Genomic DNA, 26,426 nt, shown 5'->3' with positions numbered 1-26,426 from the left:
ATATCAATTAGTTCCTTCTATTAGTGCCCCTCTTGAAGGAAGGACCTCAGGGTAGGTGCCACTAGACTAGGGGGAAAGGATAACCTCCCAGGTGAAGTGTTGGAACAAGGGTATAATTGAGACCAGTGAATCATACAACTTGGCTTATGATCCATATTAGTATGCCCCAAAACATTAAATGAAAGCACGTGATTACAAAAATGGTTAGTATACCTTTCAATAAATGAACCACCTTCCTTCAAAAAGCATGTCAGATGGGAGAGAACATTGACCAAAGCAAAGGTGAAGAGCTCAAATGTAAAGCTATCTGTGGATTATAATATGGGTATTGACTGGTTAGCTAACCAATGGGGAGAAAAAATTTCTCCTATGGGTTACCCATTTTTGGTGGATAAAAGGCCCATTTAAAAGAATTATGTTGAAACAATTTCTAATATAAATTTAAATGCAATGGTGGCTAATTTTGAGCTTTAATAGTTGACTATATTGAAATATTATTTTATATCAAAATGATAAGTTCTATAAATAAAGCCTGAACATACAATTGACATTCTAAGTTATATTTTAAAAACAATAACTTTATTAAATGCATACTTGGTAATAACAAGCTTCAAAGTGCAAGTTTGGATAATAAGCCTCTGAAAGGCAACCCCAAAGGCGACCAAACAAACAATCCCCTCCAATAAGATTCAATGCCCCAGCTACAAGTTTCTCTCCATCTTCAGCGACAACAAGCAACACACGATCATCCAACTTAGAACCTATCATGTGGAAAAATTCCCTTGTAAGATAAGCACGACCCCACCTGATAACAAATGTCAACATTAATGAAAGGAAATGACTAAATAGTAATAAAAAAAACCATGGCTCAACAAAAAACATTGTCTTCTTATACAAATATTTCGAGTTCTAAATTCGCTAAATATTTTTCACTACAGTCCCATTGAAATATTAAGTTGCATCAAGCTTCAGCAAAAGATCTCATACAATGTGCACTCTATGAAAAATAAATTTAACTCCAAAGAGCTTACTAGAAATGTATGTTCCCTTTTTCTTGCCAATATTGTCACTTGAACGTGCAACAATGACCAGAAAATGTTTTTTAAATCAATGCCACATAAATAAAACATATCTGTTCAATTTTGTGCATAGTTTATAGATATTCATGCATGCAAAACAAATGAATAGTGCATATATATCATTTTTTTATTCCTCGTCTTTTGCCCCTACAGAAGAAGAGATTCTTTAAAGCATACATTTTCATTGAAACACATGAAAACAACGTTAAATGACTTAGCAACGCTAAAGCAAGTTGTGATTGCAAATATCATTAATATATCAACAACAACACAATATAATGAAATTTACTATCTTTGTGATAATATTTCCTAAAAAATCATGAATTTTCCAATCTTTGAACTTATCACAATATATGGTCAAAACATCGTGAGTCAATGTTAAAAATTGCCAAGTGTGCAACATGTTACCTATAAAATCTAATTTTTGGCCCCTTTTTACTCATTTTGAAACAAAAGCAAGGGATGGTAAGCAAATGAGAAATTCACCATCTTGCATTAAGTTTGGGGGGAGGAATCGAGTGGTTTCAACGCCATTAGTGGATTTAATGTGGAAAGGGTACTGATTCCCATCCATCGCTTCCATATTCCCAAGTATGTGTAACAATTTAAACATGTATTTTGTTTGTTTTTCAAAATCTAAGATGGGATTTGTAATAATTATTAGATTTCCCTCTTCTTGTTGATTTTTAATAAGAGATTATCATTTATGTAGGTCTGATTTTTTATTCACAATATTCTTATGTTGACTTTCATTTCGTTTTGTATCTTGGGTTTAATCACTGCCCTACAAAAACATCAAAGACTTTGGACTCATTATAGGAATATGTCGGACCACTTGAGCCTCATAGTCGACAAAAGTTGGCTTGTAAGTTGTGTGGGAAAAAATATTTGGCTTGTTGTGATAAGGCTCAAGGAGTAGGATCCCCCACCATCGTGGAGTCTCAGCTCTTGCTAGGTCATAAATTCTTGGTATATCTGGCTTACGGTTATTGGATATGCTCTTTGTGATATAGTGGCAGTAGCTAGGTTTGATCTTGGGCCTCCCCCAGATTACTACAACGAGTTACCGATTCACCATGGTAAAAAAAAGTTGTGTGGGAAAAAATCACTAGCGGAATCAACGACTTGAATTACTACTACCTTAGAAAAATTCTCTACCATGAAATGGCATTATGTGATAAATCAAACCTGAAAACTCCTCATATAGCCAAGCAATCCCTTATTTAAATGAATAAAGAGAAGGAAGCTTTACGACTTGAACTTAAAAACTACAAGAACCACAAACTTATCAAGAGCAGGGGGGAGAGAGAGCTTATTCTCGACCTCACAATGCCCTTAGCAAGCTCACCTTTATTTGTTTTGAGAACGATCGCTATGGCACAACCTTTTATTAGGTCACTCATTAAAATAAGGAGGAACAAAGAAGTAAACAAACCAGTGGGTAGATGTTTTGTATCAAGTGGTATTCCTTTCAGCATTGCCAAGAACAACCTATTCTACCAAACTATATTTGATGTTGTTATTGTTGGCTTGGGGTTCAAGGCCCTTACCCATGACAAGTTGGGAGGGCTTATCCTTCAAACCAAAAGCTTCAATCGCATTATCATTATTCTTATTTGGCATTATAATTAATTTTCTATTTCGCATGATTAGTAAAGATTATCCTAAAACTAATATTCTATACCATCTAAGAGTTATCTAGCGACATGGTCGTGAACAACTAGGATTCCACCTGTTTGTTGTGTTGTCAGTAGGGTTGATCTCAAGGTCTCACACCATTCCAAGAGGAAGCTTTGTTGTTGCAGATTTTATATTTTGTTGGGCATAGAGAATAAAGGTTGGGGACAATCCAAAAGGGGGTCACCACTAAGGGGTGTTGAAGAATCAAGGCCAATTATGTATAGTAGGATTCTTCTAGATTTGATAACAATTTGTGAAGCACTTTTACAATTTATCTTTGTTAGTTTGATATTCTTCTCTTATTATTAGTGTGAGTGTTTACTTCATTGAACAGCTATCAAAACAAAAGAAACAAGAACACAAGATGTTGGCTCTCTACCAAGTCAAAACCTTTCTCTCTTAGAGAGGAAAACCCTTTCATAAATTTCTCTTATTGAAGCTTCTATTGATCAATGCCAAACCCTAGACCCTTAACAAGAATATCCTCCAAGCACATGTCAAGTCCTTCCTCCTTCCTACACTTCATTCCCCGGCACTTCGTCATCCTTCTTTCGGCACTTTGTTTCTTCTTACAACTGTTAATAGTCCTTGTTGCACTTGCTCTAGAAGAGACACTTATCCTTGATCTTTAGTGAGACCCTTTACTTGTGATGATCCCTTCCTTCCTCTTGACCAACCGAGCTCTTTCTTTAAGGTGTAGTTGCAGACTTGGTCATGTCATTGCTCCCTTCATGGAAAGTGGCCTTCTTGATATATATCAGGTCCTTTTGTCATCTGATTACTCCTTTGTCATCTTGTCTGAGCTTCAAAATACTTATCACATGGATGCTTAGTTGTACTTGCTTGTTCCCATACTTTGATTTAGTAGCCCTTCATGACTTCATCTTGATATTGCTTCAACATCAAATGGATCTTTTGTTGAATGGCTTCTTCATTATGATATCTTTGTAAAGCTGAATCAGTTATCTACAACTTACTATCTCTAAGGCCTTCATAGGTGTCAAGGGTCCTTTGATCCTTTTCTTCCTTTGTCAGAGTTGTCATGCCTTCTTTCGGGAGATGTCTTATACCGGATCTTTGTCAGATAATGATTCTTTGTGTCCATGGTGTTCCTACATGCTTGATATCTTTCTTCATTTGCTTCTTCTTGGAGTTTTTAGTCAACAACCTCATACTCCTTAAGAGAGCACTTCTTCTTTACCTGCTTCTTCGATTAGTCAACAACCTCATACTCCTTATGAGAGCATTTCTTCATGTTGACCTTCATTTGATTGTAGTACATGCTTTCGAGCATGTCTTTGGTGAAAGAGATCCTTTTATACTTGATCATGTTTTAGAACATTTCCCATGATTCAATAAAACATATGATGACATGACTTAAACTTTGATGCATACATACCTCATCTTGATTCTGCTTTGATCATCCTGGCTTCATTTGATGGTTCTTCTTGATTGGTGTAGCCTTTTCTTGCCTGCATATCATCCTTTCTTGAATCCCATGAATGGGACTCCCAATGAGACATCCGCTCTTATTTATCAACCTTCTTTTGAAGATTCTATCAGAGGATCTTGAAGACCCTTATCTTGCAAATGTTTCTTCCTTTTGATGATGGAGGCCTTTTTAATCATGATCAATTATTCTTTCATTGTGGATGAGGTCATCTAACAGGTATGCTCCTTCTACATGAATATCTTGAGCACCATGCTCCTATATTCTAGAAGATATATTTAACCATGCATTCTATTCTATTTCTACATCTCCTATACTACTCAAAACTTTGAAAAAAGACTTTAAGTAAAGAGGTTGACTTAGTCATAATAGAGATCTGGAGGATCTTCCCTCTTTTGCTTCTTGTCTTCTTCTTTCACTTCTTGAGTACATGAGGTTCTTCCCTTTTTCTCTTGTTGTTGTTGTCCTTCTTAAGTTTAGGACAATCCCTTTTGTAGTGTCCATATTCTTAGCATCCAAAGCATTGGACTTTGGACATATCTCTATTGCTTGTTCTTCGTGGACCAAATTTGCCATATTTTCCCTTTCTCTTGATCGTGGTAGCAAATGCTTGCTCCTTTGATCCCACATCATCTTTTGCTTTGAGTCTAGTTTCCTCTATCTTGCATAAAGACCTTAATTCACTTAGTGGGGTAGCTTCCTTCTTGGCATATATGCTTGATGTGAAGTTGTCTCAATCCTTAGGTAGAGCATTGAATACCACAGTTGTCATTTCTCTATCAAACATGACTTCTCCTAGCTCTTGAAGTTGATCCCTCATCTCAGAGATCTTCATGAAGTAGGGAGCTATTCCTTCCTTTGATATCTTCATCTTGTACAAATCATTTCATAGAGATATCACTTCTCCAGCTGTGCATACCAAGAATGGCTCTATTAGTTTATCATAGATTTCTTTTGATGTTTCAAATTTGGAGACATGGAATGAGAGAGTCTTTAATAGATTCTATAAGAATCCTTTGAGCTCTTCTCTCATCCTTATTGTACTTGGCCAAGGCGTGAGTTTGTTCCTTAGCAGGAATAGTGACATTCCCTTTGATGAGTTCTAGGAGTTCATTCTCCTTGAGAAGTAAGTCAGTCCTCTTCTTCCATGCAAGGAAGTTAGTGGTCCCAACCAGTTTGTTGCTTTCCTTGCAAAAAGACATTGAGGTATATTGAGGAGGGGACATATACTTACTTGATAGTGTTTGAGATATAGTGGACTTTCTTTCTTCTTGAAGACTTGATGGCTTGCCTTCTTAGATGCTCTTCAAGTTGCTTTCTTCAAATGGACTTGTTTGGTGATGAGATTTGCTTGATGACTTGACTTGTAGTGATTCTCTCCTTGAAGATGGTGTAGCTTGATGTAGGTCCCTTTTGTCTTGCTCTTCTTGTAGGTGCCTTTATACAAAAGGCTTCTCCTCTTGCTTTGTAGATGGTAGACTTTCCTTGTCCTTGATGTGTTTGAGATTTCTTGGCTTGATGCTTCAATCTTGTAGTTTCTCTTGAGATGTTCTTCCTTGATGAGTCGCCCTATGAGTGCCCTTGAGATGCCCTATCCTTGATGGGTCACCATAGCTCTAATACCATGTTGAAGAATCAAGGGCAATTATGTATAGTAGGATTCTTCTAGATTTGATAACAATTTGTGAAGCACTTTTACAATTTATCTTTGTTAGCTTGATGTTCTTCTCTTCTTATTAGTGTGAGTGTTTACTTCATCAAATTGCTATCAAAACACAAGAAACAAGAACAAAAGATGTTGACTCTCTGCCAGGGAAAAACCTTTCTCGCTTAGCGAGGAAAACCCTTTCATAAATTTCTCTTATTGAAGCTTTTATTGATCAATGCCAAACCCTAGACCCTTGCAAAGAATATCCTCCAAGCACAAGTCAAGTCCTTCCTCCTTCCTGCACTTCATTCCTCGGCACTTTGTCCTCCTCCTTTCAGCACTTTGTTTCTTCTTACAACTCTTGATAGTCCTTGTTGCACTTGCTCTGGAAGAGACACTTACCCTTGATATTTAGTTAGACCCTTTACTTGTGATGATCCCTTCCTTCCTCTTGACCAACCGAGCTCCTTCATTAAGGTGTAGTTGTAGACTTGATATGATTGTTCGACAGCCCTAAATTCTCGCACCTGCGGGAGGTTTCCTTGAGTATTTGGTTCCTTTCTTCTTCGATTGAGAGAGTCTCTTCTTCGCTCTAGTGGGAGGCCTTATAGGCCTAAGTTTCAAGACCAAACAATGAGAAGTATGAGACAGTTACGTTGTTGCTATTACGACCACAGAGATGCCTCCTTTTCTTGCACATGTGACTGTGTTTTACCCTAGAAACAGTCCTCCAACCTTCGTTGATGACTTCTCCTTCTTCATTGCACTAGAGGCTCCTTATACTCGTCCTTTTTCACCCTTTTCTTGGTCTTCCTTGCTCGTTGATTTCAAAGGAAGATTTTTTATTGTTTGAGGGAGTGGACAGCCTCTATATATAGAGGATTATCCCTCCTTTAGGCCGACTTGAGGCCGACATGATGATTGTAGGCCGACTTGAGTTTCCTTCATCATTTTTGCTCCTTTGATGATGTCGTTGCATGGAGAGGACTTGTCTTTGCTTGGAGGGATATTCTTTGACTCTTATACAAATATGTACATGGTGTAACATGCCCTTAAGGGTCTTCAAACTTTCTTTTGACTCTTTGACTTACCTATAGCACTTTAACATGTGCTAGACCTATTTCAATGAGCAAGAAACTCATTGATAAATATAACAAAAATAATATTTCTTTTCTTGAATAAATACAAATATCAAAAGTACATTTATGAAGACCGAACCTAGTTATACTTTCTTCAACAAGGGGATCATGAATGCTTGCAAGGTGAATCACATCATAAGTTCGGCATAGTGACTTGAAGGACATTGACTTCACACTTCGGCTCTAAATTGAGTCTTCATTAGCATAGGTATTATTCCAACAACCCAAAATCTTTAAAAATCTCAAAATCTCTTTTAATTTCTATAATATTCCTAATGGAAGATTTGTAGTGATAACAAAGACATGTAATAAAATTTTATTCAGTAATGAACACATGAACAGAAATTTCTCATCAAACACCCAACTGGCTCATTGTTCATTAAACAAATACGCTGGAGTACAATAGAAGTTGGATGAGGTGCACCTGGGCTTCCACAAGGCAGGCTACAAACATCAGGTGATCAATACAAAAGTGCCAAGCTGCTGTGAATTCGTTGCTCCCCCGAGAACTGTGATGTCCCCTCAAATCTGCATTGCTGACTGACTTCAAGCTCTGATTTACCCCCTCAAAACAATCCAGAAATTTCTGCAATTTTGGAGATGTACTCCTCTCCAAAAACCCAAAAAGGGTTTTCCCTGGCTTTGACCAGACAATTTCGACCCCTTAGGGATTAGTCGTCCTCCAATACTGGAAATCGATGCCTATAACTAGAACTGTTGTAACTCGCTATCAAAATGTTAGGTAACCTCCCAAATCAGCCTCCCAACAATTTTCCCACAACCCAGCTCCCCAATCCTCCGGTTAAGCTTCCCTCCAAGTGACCCCCACTAGTGACTGCACAGTCCCTTCGACCAACAGCTCAACCTGAGTATTTGGCTTGCCTTCATGCTATAATTTCTCCTTTCTGAAGTGGAAAAGCGATGAGAATACTTCGAACAATCTTCACATCAAAAATCCGTCGCTCTACTGCTCCACCCAACACGTAGTCTCTCCCACTACATCCCTGCTGCTCCCAAAACTGTGTCCTTGCTGGCCAAGGCAATGTACTCCCCTGTTGGGTGATATTTCTGTCTATCTCCAATGGCAAAGAAATCCCTCCTAGGGTGGCACTCGAAGTCCACTAAAGAGAGGGATGAGCTTCACTCCTTGGGAAGCTCTTGTGCTGAATAGCACTTGTAGCTTAGCGAAAACAGCCAAAGCAACAATGAATTCTCAAATCATCATCTGTGAGTCTGTACTGAAAGCTCTCTCTTGTAAACTGATTTCTGATTAATAAAAAGACTTTGGGGTTCAAACTGGCTGGTGTTACTCTCTGGGATTTGCTGTGAGATTTTTGCTTTTCTGCATATTTCAGTTTTCAGCAGTTAAAATAGCTGTTTTTCAGAGCATTGTGAGTACAGGTAGCTTGCTCATGTGCTAGGGTTTGAATGTTGTAGGGTTTCTGGAAATGTGGCAGGTATCTCCATCATTTCTTGAAATCTAGCAGCATTTCTTGCCCTCTTTTGCTGATGTTTGCTTGAGGTGTGCAGGAAATTTTTAGGTGAAGGTTATTTGTGGGCGTTTGGGGAAGTTCTGGGCTGAACCAGCCGACTCCCACAAGCTGTTCTGTGCAGAGCCCAGCTGTTTTTGCCCTGGGTTAATCTTTAGGGGTTTATTTCCTGTTTTACATGAGGGATTTTCTTTATTTCACAGTAAAGTTCAAATGTTTGATATCTTGAAAATGTTACTGTAATCATGGTTAAATCTGGCTGTTCTAAGAGCTGTAAAATTTTGATTTCAGGTAATCTGGAAGGGTTTTACTCCAAAATTTTTGTATACCTGCCAAATGTCCTTTTCTGCAGGATATCTGTCATCAGGGTTACAGACCTCTCCTGATTTTGGCATTCTACAAATTATAAATCTGTAAACTGGTTCACGTTTACATCCACCGCTGCCGTCCTTCACTGTGCCTGCGTTACCAGTCATCAAGGTGATTTCAAGCTGCAACAAGAGCGTATCCAGCATTTATATATACAGGTCAGAAAATCAGTTTCAGGTCAGTCGAAAGGTAAAATTCACCACTCTGCTCATCATTCTGACGGCTCATTTTTCTCAGCATAATAGTGGCTAAGGTAATCACGTGTGGTTTGCTTGGGCGCAAAACCCTTACTTTGTTAATGTGTATGCTTATTGTATCTCCATTTCTTTTATCAGTGTATTTGCATTCACGATTTTGAGCTCAAGAAAACTGTTTTGTGCCTGCCGTTCAAATCTTGTTCTGATTATGCCTATAACTACTGAGAAAACCTTATTCCCGAGGCCTCTCATGTGAAACGCATTTACTGCTTCCAGCTGCGTCTTTTACTTTTCTTGGTGGCTCGATTTTCTTCAGCAGCGGCTGAGGTAATGGCGTATTCCCTTCAGGTACGCAGCTATGTAACCCGTGGACTGTCTGCGCTTTGAAATCGATTCCCTGTCACGAAAATCGTTTTTAGTTTCGAGTTTTGAGTCTTACGCCCAGGCCATTCTTCGTTTTCATAAAATTTTGCTGTTTTGTCATGCGTTGGACTTCAGTTACCTTTCAGGGGCACGCATTCAGTAATCGTTTTCTTTTGACAGCCACCGTTTCAAAGTGCCGTTGCATCCTCTCATCCCTCCGTCGAAAACTGGAACCTGCTGTGCGAAATTTTTTTTGTTGTTTATATATATGCTGTTTAGCGTAAGTGCAGGGATCGTTTTCTGGTAGCAGCTCTATCGATTGTGCTCAGCATTTCAACTGCTGTTGCTTCTCCTCCGTCCCGCGTACCTGCAAACCATCTAGCCTCCATACGCCATCACCTCATCTTGTCTGCAGTCGAGTTACCCTCAGCATATCGTTTTCATTGCCCACGGTCAGCGTTTCTCTGAGCCTCACTCCCATTTTCGATTCTTGCCTTCACGTTTCGATTTTTTTTATGATGTAAGGTTTAGGAGTAGCATAGCTGGGCTATCGGACTTTGGTTGATTTAAATTAAATTGTTTGGTTAGGATTCGGATTAGTTTTAGATTTTTTTTATTAAAGGTCCCTTCTTTAGGATTTATTTTGATTCAAATTTTTTTTTTTTTTTTGAGATTTAGTTTATTAAAATATTTGCCTTTTTTTTTAATTTTGAGTAGTCCTTTAGATTTTAGTTCTTTAGGATTTAACATTTAGATTTTAGTTTCTTTTAGTCAAAAAAAAAAAAAAAAAATAGAAGTTTTGCTTAGGTTTAAAGTTTTCATTTTATTAGTCTTGTTTGGGCTTCTTTAGGATCTTAAAAGAGTATTGTTAGATTTTAGAAATTTAGCTTTTTATTCTTAGATTTCTTTTTATTTAAAAAAAAAAAAAAAAAAAAAAAAAAAAAAAGGCATAAAAATTTCTGTTGTGGAGAATTGCTCTTACTACCTTCAGTTGTTTATCATCGTATAGCTTTCGTGCTGAGGTTTGGAAACGAAATAAATATCTGGTTTCTCTGTTATTCAAAGCAAACTCGTTTCTTTTAAGTTTTCTGGATATTGCTATTTGATGAGCGTTGTGGTTTTACTGAACATTTAAAGCATTGCTCTCTTTATCTGATGATTGCTGGCCGTGGTTCATGTTCTTCGATCATCTAGCTAGTAATCATTTAGATCTTTTAAGGCACTGGTCTGCTCAATTCGTCAAGTCATTTTAGTGCTTTTCGTCTCCTGGCCCAACTGTCTGGCAGTTGGCCTTCATCTTTCCTCAGGGTCTACCCCCCTTAGCCGTGAGAGACAGGCTTAAACGGAGAGACCGGGGATCAGAGTGACAGCCCCCGGTCTGAGCGTTGTCGTGTCATTTTGCGCGACAACAGTATCATTGTCAGGCCAAGTCATGGATGACTGACCTACTACTAAGTTTCAAGGACACTCAATCATGTGTCAAGGTCATTGCTATGTCAAGTTTCAACAAGGTCAATGCCATATCAATTTGTATCATTCCTCAAAAGAGAAACATGATTGTCATACCTCAACCTTTGCATTACAGTCACTGCCCAAGCATCACTTCCATGGATCACTGACCATGCATCACTTTTATATTGTTGTCGAGCCATATTGTCACAAACATAAATATCACTTTTATATTGTTGTCTCCAACTCGACCGAGTAGGCTCGGACTCGACCGAGCCGGTCGGGTTATTACCAAGTCAGCCGAGTTTTCGGCTCAGTAATAACCAGTCGGTATAACTGGTTCATAGGCCGAGTCGAACCGGTGAGGTCTTGACTCAAACCAACTCGGCCGAGTTAGTTCCGAGCCGGCCGAATCTTAAAACATTGCTCCCTGATCATCCTGTTTCTCAACCTCCTCTCTTGGGTCTCCAATATGATCTCAGGTGTCAAAACTAAGTGCCCCTCATCATCCAAGGGAGGCAATTCAACTACTACTGTAATATGTTGCCCCAATGCCTTTTTTAGGCATAAGACGTGGAACACATTGTGAATCTGACTCTCCTTAGGTAGCTCTAACTCGTAGGCCACCTCTCCCACCTTCCGGACCACCTTATACAGCCCATAAAACCGTGGGCAAAGCTTCTCTACTCCCTTCTGCTTGAGCGAAGATTGCATGTATGGCTGCAAGCGTAGGTAGACCATGTCCCCTACCTCAAAGTGTCTCTCCACCCTGTGTTTATCAACATATACCTTTTGTTGATTCTGGGCCACTTGTAAGTTGTTCTTGAGAGCTCAGAGAATCTCTTGGCTCTCTTGAACCCAATCCTTTGCCCCTGGGGCCTTGCTATCTCCAAACACCATGTCAGAAAAAGAAAGTGCATCATACCCATAAAGTGCTCGGAAAGGAGTCATATCGATGGACATGTGATAAGTCGTGTTGTAGCAGAACTCCCCAAGGTGTAGCCACTTGACCCACGCTCTCTGTTGTCCAGTCACATAGTTGCGCAGGTACCCTTCCAGCCATTTGTTCACAATCTTTGTCTGCCCATCGGTTTGGGGATGATAGTTGGTGTTGGGTGTAAGTTTTGTACCCACTAGCCAGAACAACTCCTGCCAAAAAGCCCCCATAAATCTGTTGTCCTTGTCACTCACAATGGTCTTAGGGAGACCATGCAACTGGAAAACCTCCCAAAAGAATAACTCGGCCACCTGGGAAGCTGAAGATCTCAATGAAATAGCAAAGAAGTGGGCGAACTTGGTCAGTCTGTCGACCACCACATAGATGCAATCTCGCCCCTGCGTTGCCGGAAGTCCGGTGATGAAATCCATGGATACGCTCTCCCACTTCCTCTCTGGAATGGGGAGCAGCTATAGCAAATCAGTCGGGTGACCCAACTCCACCTTGTTTCTTTGGAAATCCACGCACTCCCTCACATGTTTCAGCACATCTCCTTTAAGTCCCCACCAAGAGAACCTCTCCCTGACAACACAATATGTCTTGAGGAAACTTGGGTGCCCTGCTAGTGGAGAATCATGGGCTGCCTGCATGATCCTCTCCTTCAGCTGAGATCCTAGCACTAAATAGATCTGGTCCTTGTAGTAAATCACATCGTCCATCACCCGGAATCGGTCATCTCAATGCATGCCATCCAAAATGTCACAAGCCTGCCTATCCTTAGAGTACTCAACCAATAGTTGAGCCTTCCAATCCTGCGTGACATCCATCAAAGAAAGCGTTGTTGGTCTCATAGAGAGGGCATCTACTACCACTTTGTGTTTGCCCTTCACATACTCTATCTCAAAGTCATAAGCTTGGAGCTTACTCACCCATTTTTCCTGCCTCTCCTCTAAGGACTGTTGCTTAAGGAGGAAGCGAAGATTTTTGTGACATGTCTTCACTTTAAATCGGTTGCCCACTAAATATTGTCTGAATTTGGCCAGTGCATGCATCACTGCCAACATCTCCTTGTCGTACATAGAGTACAACCGCTCGTGAGGCTGCAATTTCCTGCTCTCAAACGCAATAGGATGACCCCCCTGTGTCAAAACAGCCCCAACCCCTTCACTGGACACATCGCACTCCAGCACAAATGGTCGCGTGAAATCTGGCAAGGCTAAGACTGGACAGTTGCTCATGACCCTCTTGAGGCACGTGAAGGCCTCCTCTGCCACCTCCATCCACTCAAAATCTCCTCTCTTCGTCAAATTCGTGAGAGGTGTTGAAAGTTGTGAGAATCCCCTCACAAATCTCCTATAATACGTACAAATTCGCAGGAAACCCCTCAGTGTCATCACATTCCTGGGTGTGGGCCAATCCAGAATTGCCCGAATCTTCTCCTGATGCACCTTCACTCCATCCTCCCCAATCACATGCCCTAGGTACAACATCTCTGTTAGCCCAAACTCACATTTGGACAACTTCGCATACAGTTGTTGCTCCTCAAGTATGTGAAGCACCTCCTCCAAATGCTGAAGATGCTCCTCCCATGTTCTGTTGTAAATGAGTATGTCATCGAAGAAAACTAGGACAAAGTGTCTCAGCTGTCTACGGAACACGTGATTCATACAGGACTGGAATGTGGCTAGAGCATTGGTTAGCCCAAAGGGCATCACCAAGAACTCAAAGTGTCCATAATGGCAACAAAAAGCAGTCTTCAAAATATCTTGCTCCCTCATGCGAATCTGGTGGTACCCCGAACGCAGATCTATCTTAGAGAAGTATTTAGCTCCCCTAAGCTCGTCCATCAACTCATCTATGTGTGGAATGGGGTATCTATTCTTCAAGGTATTCTTATTGAGAGCCCAGTAGTCTATGCACATGTGCAACGTCCCATCTTTCTTCTTCACCAGCACCACGAAAGAAGCAAATGGGCTCGAGCTAGGCCTGATGTGTCCCAATCTCAACAACTCCTGAATGGCCCACTCTATCTCATCCTTATAGGCCTTTGGGTGCCTATAAGGGGTGGTGATGACTGCGTTCACCCCCTCCTCCAGCTCAATGGTGTGCTCAAATCCACGGTCTAGCGGTCTACCTGGTGGAACATCCCCGAAAACCCCCTGGTGCTTCTCCAACAAGGCTAATATGTCTAGATGTATGACCTACGCCTTTGCCCTCAACTCATAAATTCATAGCTCAACTGCCCACTCCACATCTCCATGTCGCAAATCTACCTCCATCTAGTGGGTTGAAACTGTCTGAGGGGGATAAGAGTGCATTCCCCTCAGCATTACCGACTTCCCATCTAGACCCTTGAACTCCATCTCCAGCTTCTGCCAATCAGTAGTGACCTTCCCTAATGCATACAGCCATTGGACACCCAACACCACATTGGTGTCTAGGACATCAACCACGAAGAAATGGTCAATGAGTAAGTAGTTCCCCATCTTCAAGGTCAGCCCGAGTACATACTCAGTACACTTCATTGTCCAGTCTCCAGGTAACAAAAATGAGAACCCCTCAAATGTAGTTGTCTAGATGCCCCTACGCTCCGCCATCTGGGCATCAATAAAATTGTGGGTGGTCCCAGTGTCAACCAGGACTTGTTGATTTGGGGTAGCATCAGATGTGCTCTAGCCACGAAAATTGGTGGAGAGGCTAAGGCACATGAAATCTCCAATACCCAGAAAGGGTTTGGGCAGATTCTAAATAGTTTGGGAGATATTAAAATAATTAATATTTTTAATGGAGTCCCTAAGTCTAAACTTAGGGAAAATAAAATATTAATGTGTATTAATATAAAACTGTGTTAGAATGGTCCAAAAGTCATGGATCAAGCCAGATCTAATCTTAGCCGTTGATTAGGGACTTAATCTCGACCGTTGATTTGTCAACGAGAAAAGTATAAGAGGAGGCTTGAGGGTCACTTGGAGAACACACTGAGGGAGACTAGTCAGTTCAATTTCTGGAGCGGGGTTAGCTGAGAAATTGAACCAGCGGTTTGGTGAATAGTCAGGAGGCAGCAAGTACAGAGCAGAGAAGCGGGATCAGCCACTAGAGATCAGCACTGAGGCAGGAGAGGCAGACGCGGGGCTTTTCAGGTAGACGCAGAGGCAGCAAAACACTGCGCAGTCACTTGCTAGGCCTACATGAGTGACGCAGAGAGGCCCAGGGCTAACGTAGTCAAGCAAGGGATGACGGAGAGGGTTTGAGAGCCACGCAGAGGTCAGTCGGGCTGACGCTGGGATTGGGAGAAGTGCTAGAGAATTATTTCTCTTTGTGGGTAAGCCAGTTTGGCACCGTGTGGTATAGCAAAATTGTTGAATAATAAAATCCTCCCTTGCTGCACCGGTTTTCCCACATTGAGTTTTTCCAAGCACTGTTGTCCAAAATATCTGTGTCAATGTGTTAATGCTTGTGCATATGTTTGTTTCTGTATTATGGTGTGATATCTGCAGTAGTACTTATTTTAATGTTTATTGAAGTAATTTCATAAATAACTTATTGTGGAATAAGTAAGAAAATAAATCAGTTGCTGCAGTGATAGAATGTTCACATGGTATCAAAGCAAGTAATCAGAGACAGAAAGGGAAAATCAGTTATGGGTCAAGACCACAATGAAGAGGCATCCACGTCAAAGGACTCACACAGATTTTCAGAAAATTGCACAAGAGAAAGAGATTTTGATTTCTCTATGTTGGCTTCCAGGCTGGAAGAAGAAGTGGCATGTATGACTAGTGTTGCATCATCAGAAGTATGGTATATAGACAGTGGAGCTTCGTGGCATATGACGAGAATCAGGGAGTGTTTCTCAGAATATCGAGAAGAGAAGATGAACTTTCATATCACCATGGGGAACAAGGCAAAGTGTACTCCAGTAGGGAAGGGTACCATAGTTTTTCAAACAGAATCGGGAGAACGGTTCCGTGCTACAAATGTACTGCATGTACCAGGATTGGGGATGAACTTACTTTCCATGTCGCAACTACAAGGCAAGGGCTATGACATCTACTTCATCAAGGAGAAGGTATACGTCAAACACCCAAGCTAGAAAAAGAAAGTGCAAATCAGGATCAAAAGTAATCGGTTGTATAGATTGCGACTAGAATCAACAATGGCACTAATAGGCAGCCATGGAGAGAAGGACTTGAATGAACTATGGCATAGAAGAATGGGTCACTTGCACCATGGAGCTCTGAGAATTCTCAAGAGCACTGTAACAGGAGTTATGGATCTGAGTACTGAACGAGATGATGTACGCAGGGGATGTGTTCTAGGAAAGTATGCCAAGGCAACATTTCCTAGGAGCAAACATAAGGTCAAGAGTGTACTAGGATTGATACACTTTGATATCTACGGACCTATGTCTGTCAAAGCTCTTAGTGGTGCCGAGTATTTCCTTACCTTCATTGATGACCACTCAAGGAAAACTTGGATTTATTTTCTGAAAACCAAGTATGAGGTTTTCTGTCGATTCAAGGAGTTCAAGGCTCTAGTGGAGAATCTGACTGGGAAGAAAATAAAAGTTTTGCGCTCAGATAATGGTGGAGAATATGTCGATAAGGACTTCACTGATCTTTGCGCTAAGGAGGGCATCACAATAGAGTGGATAGCTCCATATAATCTGGAGCAAAATGGGGTAGCAAAAAAAGAACAGAACTATTGTAGAAGCAGCTAGGGCCATGATGTATGATCAGGAAATGCCAAAATTCCTATGGGCAGAAGCATGCAACACAGTAGGCTATGTTCAGAACAGGACTCCTCATCGGGTAGTGGGCAAGATTACTCCAGAGAAAGTCTTCATAAGGAAGACACCTGAAGTTAGTCATTTCAAGATATTTGGGAGTCTAGCATATTGCCGCATACCCGAAGAAAAGAGGAAGAAGTTGGATTAGACTGCGGAAAAGGGATATCTGGTAGGATATAGCGAGAACGCTAAGGCATACAGAATCTATCTTCCAGGGAGCAGGAAGGTAGTAGTACGACGAGATGTAAAGTTCATGGAGGACAGGGCTTTCAAAAGATCTTGCGAGATGCCTTCCAAGGAGCAGTCGAAAGAGGAGTCGTTGGTTAAGCCTCTTCAACCAACATAAGTAAAGAATTCTTCCTCGGGACAGGAAGATTCTCAGAATGAGGAAGAGGAGCGAACAAAAGCACCTGCTAGTAGAGGAAGAACTAGCAAGGAACTTCGTCAGATTCTAAGAGATGCATAGGACTTCATTGATGCGCCAATAAACAATAAGAGGGAGCGAAAAAACAATAAGAGGGAGCGAAAATAACCAGATAGATATCAAGCATTAGTAGCTCAAGATGGAGAGCCTGCGAGTTTCAAGGAGGCAGCTCAACATTAGGTTTGGCTAGATGCGATGATAGAGAAATACAACTCCATAATGGTAAATGATGTCTGGGAGGTAGTGCCAAGACCTCAAGACAGATCAGTGGTAGGTTCAAGATGGATCTACAAGATCAAATACGCTGCAGACGGTAGTGTTGAGAAATACAAGGCCAGGTTTGTGGCTAAGGGGTATGCTCAAAAGGAAGGGATTGACTATGAGGAGACCTTCGCCCCGGTAGCCAAGTATACATCTATTAGGACCATGATATCTCTTGTAGCCCAGATGGGATGGGAGATCCATCAAATGGATGTCAAAACGGCATTTCTGAACGGGGTAACACAAGATGAGGTATACATTGAACAACCAGAGGGCTTTGAAACTCACCAGAGGAAGTCTCATGTATGCAGATTGAAGAAAGCCTTGTATGGGCTTAAACAGGCACCGAGAGCATGGTATGGTCGAATAGATGGCTACTTGCAGAAGATGGGGTTTGTCACGAGTGACATGGAATTGAATCTCTACTATCTGGTTGTAGAGAACAAGCCACTAATCTTAGTATTGTATGTGGATGATCTCTTTCTTACAGGATCATCCAGACTCATTGGGGACTGCAAGAAGAATCTAGCCACAGAACTCTATATGAAGGATTTGGGACGAATGCACTACTTCCTAGGGTTGGAAGTTTGGCAGCAGAAGGGAGAAATATTCCTTGGGCACGGGAGGTATGCTACAGAAACCCTGAAAATATTAGGGATGGAGGACTGTAGACCTATGGCTACGCCAATGATCACCAACTGGAAGAAGATTGATGCATCACAAGACAAGGATGTCGATCCCACCCTATACAGGCAGCTCATAGGGTCCCTAATGTATGTGGTCAATACCAGACCAGACATTTGCTACTCTGTCAACACCCTCAGTCAATTCATGGTGGAACCGAGAAGGGCACACTGGGCAGCAGCCAAACACGTTCTCAGGTATTTACAGGGAACAGTTGATTATTGACTCTTGTACACCAAGAATAAGGATATCAGATTGAGTGGATTTACTGATGCAGATTGGGCAGGAAGTTCAGTGGATCGGAAAAGTACCTTTGGGTACTGTTTCAACTTTGGATCGGGAATGACCTCTTGGTGCAATAGGAAACAAAAGTCTGTGGCTCTAAGCTCATTTGAAGCAGAATATATGGCGGCAAGCACAGCTTCGTGTGAGGCCATATGGCTTAGAAAACTACTTGTGAACCTATTCAGAAGGAATATGGAGGCGACCAGGATCATGTGTGATAATCAGAGTTGCATCAAGCTCTCTGAGAATCCAGTGTTTCATGATAGGTTGAAGCATATTGATATCTGGTGTCACTATGTCCAACAAGGAGTTGTACAGTTGAGCTACACTCCTACAGGAGAACAGGTGGCGGACATCCTCACCAAGGCCCTTGGAAGGACAAAATTTGACTACTTCAGGGAAAAGATGGGGATGGTAAAGAACCCATTTCAGTAGCAGAAATGGGAGTGATAATTGCAAGGATGCAGAGGGAGTTGCAGTGCGGATGCAGTGTTGGGAGAAAGGACCAGCAGCAACACGGATGCAGAGGGAGTTGCAGTGCGGATTCAGTGTTGGGAGAAAGGACCAGCAGTAGCACGGATGCAGAGGGAGTTGCAGTGCGGATGTAGTGTTGGGAAAAAGGACCAGTAGTAGCACGGATGCAGAGGGAGTTGTCGTACAGATGCAGCAGCGGTAGTAGCATAGCCATGGGCAGCAGTACAAAATGCAGCAGTGCAGAGGATGTTGGGCAGGGAGGTTGAGCATCAGCATAGGGACCGATGCCGGATGATCGAAGTGATACTCAATGAGTATTACTAGAGCACAATCCTCGCTAAGAGGGAGTGTTGATTTGGGGTAGCATCGGATGTGCTCTAGCAACGAAAATTGGTGGAGAGGCTAAGGCACATGAGATCTCCAATACCCAGAAAGGGCTTGGGCAAATTCTAAACAGTTTGGGAGACATTAAAATAATTAATATTTTTAATGGAGTCCCTAAGTCTAAACTTAGGGAAAATAAAATATTAATGTGTATTAAAAATTGTGTTAGAATGGTCCAAAAGTCATGGATCAAGCCAAATCTAATCTTATCTGTTGATTAGGGACTTAATCTCGGTCGTTGATTTGTCAACGAGAAAAGTATAAGAGGAGGCTTGAGGGTCACTTGGAGAACACAATGAAGGAGACCAGTCAGTTCAATTTCTAGAGTGGGGTTAGTTGAGAAATTGAACCAATAGTCTAGTGAGCAGTCAGGAGGCAGCAAGTACGGAGCAGAGAGGCGAGATTAGCCACTGGAGATTAGCGCTAAGGCAGGAGAGGCAGACGTAGGGCTTTTCAGGCAGACACAAAGGCAGCAAAAGACTGTGCAGTCACTTGCTAGGTCCGCGTGAGTGGCGCAGAGAGGCCCAGGGCTGACGCAGTCAAGTAGGGGTTGACGCAAAGGGTTTGAGAGCCACGCAGAGTTCAGCCAGGCTAACGCTGGGATTGGGAGAAGTGCTGGAGAATTATTTCTCTCTCTGGGTAAGCCAGTTTGGCACCCTGTTGTACAGAAAAATTGCTGAATAATAAAATGCTCCCTTGCTGCATCGGTTTTTCCATGTTGGGTTTTTCCGGGGACTGTTGTCGAAAATATCTATGTCAATGTGTTAATGCTTGTGCATATGTTTGTTTTTGTGTTACGGTGTGATATCTGCAACAATATTTATTTTAATGTTTATTGAAGTAATTTCATAAATAACTTATTGTGGAATAAGTAGGAAAATAAATCAGTTGTTGCGGTGATAGAATTTTCACAGGATTGACATAGGTTGTCCTTGTATAGCCCCCCTGATCCTAAGTGTCAAATACTTCGGCACACCCCAAAGTGAAGCAAGGACTCCCCCAGTTGGGGCAAACAACACTCCTCTAGGTGGTGGTGGTGGTGGCACTCCTGATGATGGTCCTCCCTCATCTATCGGCTCCTTTATTGCCTTGGCCTCCTCCTCAGGCTCACTATCTGAGAACACCTCGATGAAATGGGCTTTGCCCTTGGTGCACTTACGTCCCAGTGCCCATTGCTCTCGGCATGTGAAACACAATCTCCTCCTCCTGAGGTCCCTCCTATTGAGTTGGGGTAGCATCGGATGTGCTCTAAGCCTCCAATTTTGCAGGGAGACTTAGACACAAGTATTCCAAACAACCCAGAAAGTGTTTTGGGAAATTCCACCCAAAAGTGATTTTATTAAAAGAATTAATATTTTTAATGGGGTTCCTAAGTCTAAACTTAAGAAAATGAAAATATTAATGAGTATTAATCTAATCAGGCGTGAAACTTCTAGAAAAAGTCATGGATCAAGCCAAAACGATCTGAGCCATTGATTAAGATTTAATCTAGGCCGTTGGTTTTCCAACAGAAAGAAATAAGAAGGGGCTTGAGGCTCATTTGGAAAATGGACAGAGAGAGATTCTTAGCCGGAGATACATCGGTAGAGAGAAGCAGTAAGTGATCCAGAAGCCTTGACGTAGGGCCAGAAGGGCTACGAAGAAGTGACGAAGAGGCAGAGATAGAAAGTCGAAAATGAGAGCAGAGAGTCAGTTTTAGCAATCGGAAACTGGAGTGTGAGACCGGGACGCTGAGAGCAGTGACTATGGGCTACTAATCGAATCCTCAGTTGGGTGATGCAGTGACTGGAAGGGTTGACGCTGGAACAGCGTAGAGGTAGCGCAGAGCTAGCGTAGTGCCTACCAAGGGCACCTCATCTAGTAGTCGGATCAGCCAAGATTTCTCAGTGATTGTGTGAGGTAAAACTCACAAAGCTTCTGCCAGTATTTCTCTCTTTAACTGAATAAACCTATGAGGTATTCAGTGATGTATTCAGATTTTGCTACTGCTTAACCCTCAAAGTTGTTGCACCGGTTTTCCCGCATTGGGTTTTTCCAAGGACTTTTTGTCCAAAATTCACCGTCCTATGTGTTGTATTTTTCTTTCTAGCTCAATATTTTGATTCCACATATAAGTAAATTAAGTGAAGGCTACAGATGTATTTGCTTCAATATTTACCATAGAACACAGTAAATAACTTGCATTATTTAAACAAGTAGGAGAAGTAACACCAGTTTGCTACAGTATGGATTCCGACTTGGGAATTTTCACATGGTATCAAACCTAGTGTAGGTGAGACAACAAGAGATGAACCAGAAACCCCAGCGTTGAGCAGAAGGGGAAATTGAAAAGCTGCAAGAGGCAGCAAGTCAAAACCCCAGAGGGTTTGTGCAGTTCTAGCTGGAGGGCCAAAAATTCGAGGTAGTCTCTCTCTGAGTGAGTTGACAGAGAGAAAGAACTTCCAGTTCGAATTTTGTTGTGGCAGAGGGAGCAACGTTGAGCCTCAACGTAAGGAGCAGTGGGTGGGACGCAGAATTTTCAATGGGTAGTTTTGTCGAGCTGAAATATGTCAGAAGAAAGAAGAAGAGCATAGTGAGGGAATACTTCCTCAATGATTTCTTGTAGAGGAAATCAACATATCTCAATTGTTGAGCAGCAAAGGAGCAGCAGCTTACCAAGGAGTGCGTAAGTCAGCCTAGGAGCTATGCAATAGGGAGAAAGAGGGAGTTGTTCGACATTTTTCGGAGGAGATGGCAACAAGTGGCTTTAGGGATCAGGACAAGTTGGACGGGGCTGCCAATATGACATCTGGAAGGCCAGAATGGCCTTCCTTCTAGATGAGCATGCCCTTAAGACATATGTTGATAATGTGGTCGCTGTCTCGGCAGATGCAGATCCGTTAAAGAAGTACAAGGATGAGATTGCTAAGGCGAAGAGGATGATCCTGGATGGAGTCAAGGATCACGTGGTGTGCCACGTTGCAAGAAAAGGGGTTGCTAAGGAGATGTGGGATGCCTTGGCCACATTGTATCAGGGATCTCCCGAGCAACAAAAGATGTACTTAGAGCAAAAGTTGAGGTCTGCTCAGATGCAAAAGGGAGAATGTGTGGATTCGTTCTTCACGAAACTGAAGGAGACCCATGATGAGCTATTAGTTGTAGGACATACACCTCAGAACTCAGAGTTAGTGAGACTGGCTCTAAATTCCGTCTCGGATGATTGGCAAATCTTTGTCCAAAGTATCCTGGGTAGAGTAGCGTTGCCAAATTGGGACGAGATGTGGGCAGATCTGAAACAAGAAGAGCCGAGGAGAGACCTACTCAAGGTAAAACTTGACAGCAACAGTAGCAGCAGTGGGTCGAAGCCCAAAGTAGAGGAAGAGGATAATGCAGCTCTTGCATCAAAGGGACAGTAGGGGCAACATAGACGAAAGAAGGACGTCTCCAACGTGAAGTGCTTCAGATGTGGCAAGATGGGCCACTATGCATCCCAGTGTCCCTTAAAGAAAAAGGACAAGGATGAGAAGGATGATCCCAAGGTTGCAGCCGCAAAGATCGATGAGGAGGAGTTCCCCATGACAGTTGAGATACCTCCAGGAAGGAGGTGGGTTGATTTAGAACTGTAGTTCGATGGAGCTACAGACGGGCAGGATCCTTGAGGAGCCCACCACTTGGATCGTCACCTTGCTACGGGAGCCCATGATCAGGAGTAGCAGGATGGTGGAGTATCAATCGGTGCCATGGAGTGTTGATTCGACAGATGCATTGGCTAGGAGATCCAGAGACTGAGCAGCACAAAGCATAGAGGCAGCAGTGCGAGGAGGCACAGTGGGGACCTTCAGCAGTGCAGTGGCTTTAGAGGTAGCAAGGGACGAGCAACAATCAGGATTTCAGCACCGAGGAGTATCCATTGGATACTTATCCAGTTTTGGGTGTTTTTAGTTACTTCTCTCAACAACTAAGTTACAATACGGATGCGGTGCTAGTGGAGGCAATGCTAGCAGCATAGCAGATGCAGCGTTTGAGAGGGAGCTGCAGTACAGATGTAGCATTGGCAGTGGCAGTGTCAAAGGCAACAGTACAGTTGCAGCAACAGCGCAGCGGTTGATGGGCAGTACGTCAGACATCAGCAGCGCAGGGACGATACTTCAGAGTCAGAGCAGTATGCAGAGAGGCAATGTATTGCTAGAGCACATTCCTCGCTAAGAGCGAGTGTTGATTTGGGGTAGCATCAAACGTGCTCTAAGCCCCAAATTTTGTAGCGAGGCTTGGGCACAGGTATTCCAAAGAACCCAGAAAACGTTTGGATAATTCCAACCAGAAGTGATTTTATTAAAAGAATTAATATTTTTAATGGGGTTCCTAAGTCTAAGCTTAGGAAAATTAAAATATTAATGGGTATTAATCTTATCAGGGGTGAAACTTCTAGAAAAATCCATGGATCAAGCCCAAATGATCTAAGTATTTGATTAAGATTTAATCTAGGCCGTTGGTTGTCCAACAGGAAGAAAAAATCGATTAAGGAAATCACACAGAGAGATAGAGAAAATTGATTTTCTGAAGTGAGAAGTTCTCAGGAGGAAAAATCGATTAAGGAAATCTCTTGCAGTTGAGGGGTAGGGATAGCAACTTCTGGAGAGAGAGGTTCTCAGTCGAAGATACATCGGCAGAGAGAGGCAGTAAATGATCCAGAAACCTTGACGCAGAGGTTGACGTAGGGCCAGAAGGGCCACACAAAAGTGACGGATAGGCATATAGAAAAAGTTGAAAATCAAAGCAAAGGGTCAGTTTCAGTGGTCGGAAACCGGGGTGTGAGACCACGAAGCTAAGAGCAGTGACTCTGGGCTACTCATCAAATCCTTAGCTGGGTGATGCAGTTCCTAGAAGGGTTGACGTTGGGACAGTGTAGAGGCAGCGTAGAGCTAGCGCAGCTAGGATAGCAACTTTCGGAGAGAGAGATTCTCAGCCGGAGATACATCGACAGAGAGAGGCAATAAGTGATCAAGAAGCCTTGATGCAAAGGATGAGGCAAGGCCAGAAGGGCCACGCAGAAGTGACGCAAAGGCATAGAGAAAAAGTTGAAAATCAAAGCAGAGGGTCAGTTTCAGCAGTCAGAAACCGTGGTGTGAGACCAAGAGGCTAAGAGCAGTGACTCTGGGCTACTAATCGAATCCTTAGCTGGGTGATGCAGTGCCTGGAAGGGTTGACATTGGGACAGCGTAGAGGCAGCGCAGTGCCCGCCAGGGTTACCTCATCCAGTACCCGGATCAGCCAAGATTTCTCAGTGATTGTGTGAGGTAAAACTCACAAAGCTTTTGCCGGTATTTCTCTCTATAATTGAATAACCCTATGAGGTATTCAGTGATGTATTCAGATCTTTCTACTGCTTAATAATAATAAACCCTTAGACCTACTGCAACGGTTTTACCGCATTGGGTTTTTCCTGGGACTTTTTGTCCAAAAATAATTGTGTCCTATGTGTTGTATTTTTCTTTCTTGCTCAATATTTTGTTTCCACATATATGTAAATTAAGTGAAGGTTGCAGATGTATTTGCTTTGATATTTACTGTACAACACAGTGAATAACTTGCATGATTTAGCAAAGTAGGAGAAGTAACATCAGTTCGTTGTAGTAGGGATTTCGGCTTAGGAATTTTCACACCTCCAGGTGTCATCATCCAACTGGCTACGTCCTCCATCTCTCTGTGGTGGCCTTACATCTTTGTTCCCCTGTGGGGTTGTGGGTCTCGTGGGAACAAAGGCCCGGTTCTTGGGCACTGCATCGATCATGTCTTGAGTCCTAGAAATAGCATCCTATAGTGATGTGGGCTTGTAAGCCCTCACCCATCCACACAGAGGCTTAGCAAGCGCCTCTACAAACAACATGATCAGTCGTGCCTCTGAAATATCTGTCACCATCACTACAAGTCTCTAAAACTCCGTGATGTAGGCCTTTGCACTGCCAATCTGTCTCAAGTGGGCCAGCTCTCGAAAGTGTAGCTCTAGATCCTTCCTCTCAAACCTCTCCAACAATCTCCTAGTGAACTTTGTATAAGTGGTGATGTGAAGGTGCCCCAGCGTGATCAACCCGTGATACCACCACTCCTAGGCATCCCCTTCCAAGTGAAGGGTGGCAAAATGTATGGCATCAACTTCCCTCATGGGATTCAAGTGAAAATATGTATCAAGTTTTTGGATCCATGCCCTAGCTGAGCTCTTCGCTGACCCATCGAAATTTGGGAGTGTAATCTTCCCCGATAGCTTCTACACATCTTTGTTGGATGCTCCTCCCCTATAGTGGCCTCCAGCCCTAGTAGTGCGCCTCTCCTTGAGGTGGATGTACTCTCCAAAGGACATCACCCTCTTGATCAGCCATCCAACCCCTCATACTCATCAATGCTCGATGCAACAGAATGTACCAAGTCTGCAACCGGGTCTAGCTCTCTCTCTGGCTCAGCCTCCTCCATGAAATGAGGCATTGTGGGGCGGCCAGCTTGCCCACGTTGTGGGGTGTGTGGAGGCTGATAGGTACCACTGCCTCCTCCCGCTCTGGAACCCCTGTCACCTTGAGGTTCTCCCTCCAGTCTTCCACCCATTTGCAGGCCCATCACCTGCTGCATCATGTCCATCATCAGCTGCCCTTGCCTCATCATCTGTTGGTTTGTCCTTAGCAGCTCTTCTAAGACCTGGTCCGTGTTCCTCTGCCTGGGTTGCTCATTCTCTTCTTGGTTCTCCATCCTGCCTCTAATATTTTCCACTTCAGTGTCTGAAAATGGGTCTGGCCCCTCTTCTCTACCTCGACCCCTACCTCTGCCTCTACCACAACCTCTCTAGAAAACCAGTCCTGGGTATCTCGGTGCCGTCACCCGCTCTTGTTCCCCACCCTAGCCAAGAACATGCTCTGATACCACTCTAATATTCCTAATGGTTGATTTGCAATGATAACGAAGACATGTAATAAAATCAAAAATAAAATTTTATTCAGTAATGAACACATGAATAGAAATTTCTCATCAAACACCCAACTGGCTCATTTTTCAGTAAACAAATATGTTGGAGTGCAATAGAAGTTGGATAAAGTGCACCCGGGCTTGCACAAGGCAAGCTACAAGCCTCAGGTGATCAATACAAAAGTGCCCAGCTACTGTGATTTCGTTGCTCCCCAGAGAACTGCGCTATCTTCTCAAATCTGCACTGTTGATTGACTTCAAGCTCTGATTTACCCTCTCAAAACAACCCATAAATTTCTGCAATTTTGGGGATGTACTCCTCTCCAAAAACCCAGAAAGGTTTTTCCCTGGCTTTGACCAAAGAATTTCGACCCCTTGGGGATTAGTCCTCCTCCAA

The 26,426-nt window shown here is 42.6% G+C and overlaps 1 protein-coding gene across 7 annotated transcripts in view; it reads right to left on the bottom strand.

Moving 5' to 3' along the window:
- The window catches only part of LOC149185411 (uncharacterized), a 272,063-nt gene that overhangs the window by 103,850 nt on the left and 141,787 nt on the right, over positions 1–26,426 (bottom strand). For 6 of the 7 annotated variants that reach the window (XM_089417926.1, XM_089417925.1, XM_089417927.1 and 3 more), the window contains one exon: positions 595–805. The exons of the other annotated variant lie outside the window; for it this stretch is intronic. In XM_089417926.1, coding sequence (XP_089274052.1) covers positions 595–805 — 211 coding nt within the window. The remainder of the gene's footprint in view (positions 1–594; positions 806–26,426) is intronic. 7 annotated transcript variants of the gene reach the window in all.

This window comes from Pinus tabuliformis, chromosome 3_2 (genome assembly GCF_031772625.1).
Source record: "Pinus tabuliformis cultivar Carrire ecotype Pingquan chromosome 3_2, CPIR1, whole genome shotgun sequence".
In the NCBI taxonomy this organism is placed as follows: domain Eukaryota; kingdom Viridiplantae; phylum Streptophyta; class Pinopsida; order Pinales; family Pinaceae; genus Pinus; species Pinus tabuliformis.
Note: the sequence above shows the minus strand (reverse complement) of the source record. Positions and strands in the feature narration are given on the sequence as shown.